A 9,044-nucleotide genomic window follows, 5' to 3' on the forward strand; every position below is an offset into this window, starting at 1 on the left:
CTATCCCGAATTCCCGATCTTTAAACAAGGCAATCCCAGTTTCCCGATGCCAAAAAAGGCCGATCCCGGCGTCCCGAAAATGGTCTCGCCCCCCCTCATATCTGTCATTGTTTCAGCATCGATTGTCTCTGAATGAACTGTACTCGTTTCAGTCTCGGTAGTAGATTTGACGTCAGACGCTGTAGAAACGTCTTTTGGGTTTTTAATGATTTTTGATAACCTCTTTCTGACTTTCAGATAATTGTTTTCTTGATAAAGATTTCCTTTGTTTTCACGTAATATCTGTCTGAGATAACCCCAGTCTTTCCCACTGACAGGTGATAACATTATCCCCGTACTATGGAGGTATCTCAGACCATCTCTATTATCCTCGTATTCTTCCTCCCATTCCTCAATGTTTTTCAAACGAACAATTTTAAGTTGAACTTCGACCGTTTTTTCTGCCTCTTTGAATGATGCTATAAGATCACAAAATGCATTTGAAAAAGAAAAAGGGGGAGATTCGTTTGCTATTATTTCTAACTCAAGTGTAGAACTCTCTGATACATAAGGATCGTTAGTGATCCACTCCAGAAATTTTTCATCAGCCCTGAGGGCATCTCCTTGCAGAGAATGGAATATTCTGATAATCGTGGTACTTCCCTCATCGACTGTTGTCGAACATACCATAACATCTTCTACTGGGGGCTCTTCATTTATTCCAGCACACCATAATACATAAAATTCCCTTCTATACAAATGATGCTCATCACATTTATATTCCATTTTTATTCTGAAAAAAAAAATGTTAAAAATTGACGATTGTTAATATGTATTATACATTCCCGACTGTTAACATCGTCGTTTTAACATTGATTCACGTATAACTCCCGGAATAAAGAATTCTTGTATACTCTCGTTACCTATTGTCAAATGTGACCTACCGAAATAGACTTACTACCGGGTTTGTAGTACTTTGTACTAAAATGAGCAACACAACGGATGACACATGTGGAGCATGTTCTGCTTTTTAATCTGGACCATCTGAGATTTTCCCTCGTTTTTGGTGGGGTTCGTGTTGATCAGTCTTTCGTTTTCTATGTTGTATTTTGTGTATTGTTGTTTGTCTGATGATGTCTATGGTATCGTTCGCCTCTCTTTTGTATGTCTTTAGGGTTGATATCATAATATATGCAATTTATTCATACTCCCATTGTAATATGTGGTAAACGACAATTTAAAAAAAGTGTGCCTGTACCTAAGACTAGACAGTCTTGATTGTGGAATAAAATATAAGAATGACAAGTGTAATACACAAATCAAAAGTCGAAAAACAAGCAACACTGTGAGCGTGATAAGCCCACAAAACAATCTTTATACAGATTAAAATTAATGAAGATTGCTTAAATTATTCGGAAGATTGTAATAAAAATTTCAGACAAAGTGCAAGAAACTGCATTTTGAAACTATAAAAATAAATGAAATAAATCTAAAAAATAACCTCTTTACTACTTGATTTGCGTTCGTATTCAATTTTTTAACGATATGAAACAAACTGATCGTCTTATTCGTTGCACTACTGCGTCCAGCCATTTAGATACTTTGTCAACAACAGTTACTGTGTCGATACCTCTACTGTTGGACTATCAGTCCCCGAGGGTATCATGAGTTCAGTAGTCAGTACTTCGCTACTGACATGATTTAACAAACTGCACTAAAATTGTCCGTTTACAAATTTTGAAATTATTAAGAAACTTAAGTTTCAACTTTCTCAGGCAAAGTTGACTGTAGATGAATTTGGCTATTTATTTTAGGTATTTTTTACATATAGCTCTTCAACGGGTTCGGTATTTAAACATCTTCGGATTTCAAATGTTTGGCTTTGAGCGTTCCTGAAGAAGGTCAACCCAGAAAAGCGCTTCGGACACATAGATTTATTAAACGTGTTGTTATCAATTTTTTACTGAAGATGTTAATATAAAAAAATAAACAGCTGCACCACGAGCGCATGATACGCCTGTCGTCTTGTGTGTGCAATAATAATAAATAGTAATATATAGATACGGCGCGACATGTGAAAAAAAACACTCCCCTGTTTTAATTACATAGTCCTGTAACTCAAAACGTTTTAATCTTATTTTCACCAAAAAGTATACAGATCGTTTGACCATCATTAGAAACAACTATCATGTTAAGTTTTATGAAATTTGTATAAGTTATTCTCAAGCTACAGTGCGACATGTTCACCCCAGACAGACGGATAGATGAACAGATGGACAGACGAACAGACGGACGCCGGGCATTTGTATATCATAATGCGTACCGTCAAAATTTTGACAGGCGTATAAAACCCATAAATGACCAAAATTTGAAACATTCTGTTAACAGTCATTTGTAACCGAGTAGATTAAATGCATGTCTTTCCACTCCTCCCTTTACTCTAAACTCTAATTTCTGGTGCACATGCATAATAGTCTATAGAATTTGCCGATATATAATGCTAAGCAAAAAAAACACCAATCACAATGTCACTCGGAGAGGAGGTAAGTGGATCGTAACCCTTGGCTAGCGAAAATGAATGTCACTAAGTACTCTTACCTTTGAATGACTTCACAAGGTCACGTAATGGAATGTTGCAAGTGTTATAAAACTTATCTGCTGATCTTGCTGCTTTCTTATTACAGGGTACCTTGAATTAAAGAGAATAACGATACGTAAATGCATAATTTTATAAGTAATGTTTTTCGTAAACATGTATATGTAAAGTCCTTACAAACATTATTTCCAAATAACAGTCTTAAACTTGAAAATAAAATATCTCTAATAGAATTTCGATAGCGAGGCTATTTTGCATCTCTACCATCTTTGAGTAGCTTTAAAAAGCAACACATTCTAAATGGTGTTATTTTTTTCAATTGTTTAATATATGCTGGTGTGCCATGTAAATCATGATCTAATACCTAAACACGTATCTAAAGTATCAAATATCACAACAAATTTTATGTTTTTATTCGGGTCCTCACTAAAATGCGCCCGGAAGCGCCCGGGTGAAGAAAAGGCGCCCGTGGAAAAGAAAAAGCGCCCGGGGAAGAAAAAATAGCGCCCGGGGAACAGAAAAAACGCCCGCGGAAAATATAAAAAATATTTTGTTGGTATGAGACAACTTTGTGTCTATGAAATCAGTTATGAATATTGATTTATTTTTTTATTTTAGACTAGTTATTTGCAAATTCAGATAATAGACATTTGTAATAAAGCACAAAAACAAGTATGAATGTTTCAATTTTAACAATAATATATGAATACTATTTCGAAAGACAGATAATACTGGATCACAGTTAATATGGAAGACTTATAAAATGAAACACGTCAAAAGACATGTTTTTTAAAAACGATATCAACATGAAAAATGTAAAAAAAAAAACCACCTTAAATTCAAGTCACATATAAGTATTAATTTAATCAAAATTAAATGAGTTACACGTAATAAATCAACAGATAAAGCAGTACTATACATGTACCGTAGTTAAAACACGGGGATAAAGAGCAGGAGTTTGGTGTCAATTTAAAAATTTGAATTAAAATCATGATAAGCATAGCCATTGGAACAGTTTTAGCTTTACAAAAAGATATAATAAATCTGTATCAGTATCTGAATAAGAGAGCGTTCACCATGCAGTTGCGAAAATATTACACCTCAGGCACTGATTATTTTTAAATAACAAAATATACATTTTGATCGAGAACAATATCGTTCATTATTCTTCTATATACTCTTATTAATATTATAAAATTTTATTCTAATTTATAATTTTCTCCTCCGGGCGCTAATTTCCCTTCTCCGGGCGCTTTTTCTTTTTCCCGGGCGCTTTTTCTTTTCCCGGGCGCTCTCGGGCGCTCCCGGGCGCTTTTTAGTAGGACCGTTTTATTCTTCCATATCATCATTTTTACTACACACGATTTCCTAATTATTTCCGTTAACGAATGGCTAAATCATGATAATCTTATTTACGAGGACATTTCACTTGTTGGTTGTCAAATGACCTTAAAGTTTTATGTATAATAGCATGTACTAAACTATATCCTTTTATCAAATTTGTTTAATGAGCTTAATTCACGGTATTTGACATACTACCTCCTTTGTGTTATATTTCCATTTACTGTAAGATTCCGATGTACTTTTTAATACTAAAATCATACCTTCTGTCACGTGTCAATCTCTCCTCATTCGCGAGTGCAACAGATGCAAACGTGAATCTTTATTCTCCCTGTAACATGTGTAAAATGGTTAACCTCTGTTTGACACTCTTCTTTCTCAACATATAAAATAAGTTTTAAAGGAGTGTGGGCATGTAAACATTATAAAATCTCATATTGAATGTCGAGTCAATACTTTTAACAATCAACAACGTATACAAGTAAATATCAAAAGTAAATAAATATGTGTTTGTCGGTCGATAACAAAAGAATCTGTTAAAAGTGATCAAACATCTGTATGGGAGAAAACTTCTGTAACTCAAGAACTACTTGACTTTACAAAATGAAAGTAGAAACACCTCCCCCTTTCCCCAAAAAAAATAACAAATAACTAGGAAACTTAAACAAAACAAAGAAAACAAAAATCACACATTAAAAGCAATACATTTTTTATTAAATTTGAATGGGAGAAATTATTAACGGACGGTTGCGGCAAATATATCATGAAGAGCAATAACAATATAATATTTCCCTTGTTTTATCAGTCACTGAATAGAACCATAGGTATAAGGGCTTTTACATCTATGACAGAACAGAAGACAGTGGAATCGTGAACTATTTACTGAATCCTTGCATATTGATATTGTTTTTGTTTATGTTTCGTCACATGCTTAGCGTAAATGACAACATATATTTGAAAATAAAAAAATAACGCTTTTGTTAGACCCAAGAAACCCATCTTGGCGGATCCACGATAAGAAAGTTATATATACAAACCTTTTTTCCGCCAAGTTTATCAATGATCCGATACAATGAATGCAGACAAGATAAGTGTTCTAAAGATGAAGCAATGTTATCCACAAAGTAGTTCATCTAGAACAACATAGAGAACTAGTTCCCGACATCAAACTCAAGACGGCCTTGTACAACATCAATGAGAGAAATGCAGTACAATACTTAAGAAAGTTTAATTTGCAAAGACATTTTTGCATTGAGTATATGTTAATTATACATGCTTCAAATATGCTGATATGAACAAATTACTTAGGAAGTTTGGTCCTTGAGAGAAATTAGTACCTTATTAACCTATTCTTTGAAATTGTTTTCCATGGAAATATACCGGGTCCTTATTTTGGATTCCATGCACTTCCAACTCCCAACATTACCTGGCTACTTGTAGACGGGGACTTTCTTTTATCGCCTTTATATAACTAATGCTCTTTTTGGTATAGCCTAAATGAGTGGATTATTAATATATAGGGGGGGATTCAATTTCAGGCTATTAACACTGAAGAACATAAACCATAGTTTTTTTTCTTAGATAACTCTATATAAGGTCACGTTGGATGAAGAAGGGAAAGGAGAAACTCGATTCCAGGAATTTTATTTTAAAAGTGTATATGGATTTTGTTTATTTGTTAAAACGTAAAAATGAACTAACAGATAAAGGGTTAAAATTTACATAAAAAGGTCAACGAACTTAAGTGTATTATAAATAAAGCTACCACGTGTCAAATATAATGTTTTTATGTGTGTTCCCTAATTCATCTTTCTTGAGGGAAATGGTGCCGTTTTCTATGTCCTCTCAAGTTAAAACATTTTTTCAATAAAAACTACTTTCAAGTACAGTTTTTTGCATGCACAGTTAAATTTGTTATATATGTTATGTGACTTGTACTTTCACTTCCTCTTTGGAAGCACCATTTTATATTAGACAGGAACAAACTGTGCATATGTAATATATATAAATACAATCGGAAAATGAATCAGCCCATATAAGCAACAGGTGGAAAGGGATATTCCATTCAAAAATAATCTAACCCCCCTTTTCCTTTATTAAGCGGTCCCACTATAATACCTAATAATACCTAGTAGATATGTAAAATATAACATTTATAACCTGACCACTTGCACATGTTGCATTAAACAGTTCCACTAAAACCTATTCCATCCGCCAATAATCTCACCCCCTCAAAATCAAATGGTCCCACTAATACCTACATGTAAATATGTAAACTAGAACATGTAAATTCTTACCTTCAACACCTACTGTTATCAATCATCTGGATCTTCACTAGTAGTAGATACTGAGAGTAGATATATAAATCAATGGGGCAATGATCTACTTGTTCTTTTAAAATGTCAGTCAGTTATGTAACAAGAATTAGGCGAACATTTATAACTTACTTGCACCGGTTAAGTACATAAATCACGTGTCTCATAAAAAATCTTTATTATTGCCGATCAGCTGTCAAGACTTACAACTGACCTTATTCAGAATACAAAAAAGCAATTAACAGTATGTAATTGATAAGTCCTTACTTAGTCACTGTTTAACGTTTAACATTTAGGTTGTTAGAATATACTTCAATACCTTCCAATCATGCAACAGAACCAGTGGCAGATCCAGAAATTTTCATAGGAAAAGGCCCATTTACTGCCTAAGTGGGGGCCCCCTCCGGTCATGCGTATCTGATTCCCTATATAATTAACCATTTTTTTCCAAAAAGGGGGAGGGGCATTCATGTCGAGTGTTAAAAGGAGTACTGTCGACACGATATTGAACAACGTTGTCGATATTGTTTCATACTTTTGTCTACAGCGTTGACATTGACAATATCGCAAAATAGACGATTTCGACACGATATTGTACAACGTTGTCGATATCGTTTCATTCTCTTGTCTACATCGTTGACATTGACGATATCGCGAAGTAGACAATGTCAACACGATATTATACAACGTTGTCGATATCGTTTCATTCTCTTGTCTACATCGTTGACATTGACGATATCGCGAAGTAGACAATGTCAACACGATATTGTACAACGTTGTCGGTATCGTTTCAAACTGTTGTCTACATCGTTGACATTGACGATATCGCGAATTAGACAATGTCATCGATATCGTTTCATACTCTTGTCCATCTCATTGACAGTAACGATGACATGAGGAAGACAATGCCAACGATATTGTCCAACGTTGTCGATATCGTTTCATATTCTTGTCTACATCGTTGGCGATATCGCGAAGTGGACAATGTCAACACGATAGTGTACAACGTTGTCGATATCGTTTCGTACTATTGTCTACATCGTTGACATTGTCGATATCGATAACACGTTACTTGTGTCAACATTGTTATTTTTTTATACATCGATGTCGACATGGTGTTGTACTACTTTATCGATATCATTTCATCACCTTGTCTCTGCGTTGATGGCTTTCCCGAAATCGCAAACAAGACAATGTCAAAACACTGTTTTACAACTTAATCTATTATGTCAATTTCGCAAAGATTAGAAGGAGGATAAGGAAGAGGATGAGGATAGAGGATAGAGATTTGCAAACATTAAAAAAAACTGACCAAATGGGTACATCAACAGAGGCGTAATATGAACACACATATTAAAAACTGTCCAAAAATCACGATGTCGGCGATGCCAACGATGAAGACAGGAAAGGGGGACTCTGTAGACGATGTCGTGACGATGTTGTCAACGATGTAGAAAGGAAAGGGGGACGATGTAGACAATGTTGCGAGTAGGTATCAAATTATGAACGAAGTTGACAATATCGGTAATATCGTCACTACATCGTGGACTGGACATACTGTTATATCAAGGAGATAAATGCATAAAGATTGGCAGAAGTTTGTCATCACGATATTGTCAACATCTTGATATCGGCGATGTCAACACCAATAAAAACGATGTAGACGATGTAGACAGGAAAGTGAGACGAGGTAGACATTGTCGGCGATGTCAACAATGTAGAGAGGAAAGGGGGACGATGTAGACAATGTTGTGAGCAGGTAAAAAAAAACGAAGTTGACAATATCGGTGATATCGTCACTACATCGTGCACTGGACGGTTATATCAAGGAGATAAATGCATAAAGATTGGCAGAATTTTGTCGTCATAACGTTGTCAACATCGCGATATCGGCGATATCAACGATGAAGACAGGAAAGGGGGACGATGTAGACGATGTCGTCATGATGTTCTCAACATCAAGATGTCGGCGATGTCAACGATGTTGATAGGAAAGGGGGACGATGTAGACGATGTCAACGATGTTGACAATGTTGAGAGCAGGTATAAAATCATGAACGAAGTTATCAATATCGGTGATATCGTCACTTCATCGTGCACTGATATAGAGGTTTCTAACAATTTAATGTTGATTGGTGAGACATTCCAAACTTTTAAGGCACTGACTACGGTTACATGGAAATGTAACAATAATAAAAATATTATTGTACATTGGAGACTAATTGTCGGAATGCAATGTTGGGTAAGGAACCGATTAATTACGAATGTAACAATAATTATTGAGGCTACGGTATCATTGCGTTATTGTTACATGAAAACAGCGATATACGCTGGATTTATTAAATTTAAATCTTCTATAGTTTCGTTGCTTAATTCTTTCATATGTACCAAATAATACTTGTAATAATGACAAATAACAAATATTATTCAACAAATTGTGTTTGAATAGTTTTACGTATTAATTGTTTTAATGTTCTTAAAGATACTGTCCCAAGTCAGGAGTCGCTGGCCTTTGTTAGTCTTGTATGATTTTTAATTTAAGTTTCTTGTGTATAATTCGGAGTTTAGCTTAGTGTCCATTATCACTATAACTAGTATACATATTTGTTAAGGGGCTTGCTAAAGGACGACTCCGGGTGCGGGAGTTTTTTACTGAAGACCCATTGTTGTCGCTTTTAAGTTGACACATTCCCCATTTTCATTCTCAATTTTACTTCAGATAAATAGTGTCAAAGGCGAAAAAATTATAGTTCAATGGTTTGTTGTTGGGAACCGAGTCGGGCTGAGAAAAGTGTCCTTTTCTCAGAATTTAA

At 34.8% G+C, this 9,044-nt stretch overlaps 1 protein-coding gene across 1 annotated transcript; it reads right to left on the reverse strand.

Moving 5' to 3' along the window:
- On the reverse strand, positions 1-6,380 carry LOC134722286 (uncharacterized). Its single transcript, XM_063585896.1, has 3 exons — positions 6,214-6,380; positions 2,578-2,668; positions 1-772 (listed from the first exon to the last, which is right to left on the reverse strand). Exon 3 carries the CDS (start codon positions 763-765, stop codon positions 1-3), a length of 765 nt encoding a protein of 254 aa, XP_063441966.1. The 5' UTR covers positions 766-772; positions 2,578-2,668; positions 6,214-6,380.
- Between the last annotated feature and the right edge of the window lie 2,664 nt (positions 6,381-9,044).

Source organism: Mytilus trossulus, chromosome 6, assembly GCF_036588685.1.
Source record: "Mytilus trossulus isolate FHL-02 chromosome 6, PNRI_Mtr1.1.1.hap1, whole genome shotgun sequence".
Taxonomy (NCBI): domain Eukaryota; kingdom Metazoa; phylum Mollusca; class Bivalvia; order Mytilida; family Mytilidae; genus Mytilus; species Mytilus trossulus.

Coding starts and splice junctions, on each gene's coding strand:
- LOC134722286 (XM_063585896.1), bottom strand. CDS start 765: ATGGAATATAAATGTGATGAGCATCATTTGTATAGAAGGGAATTTTAT.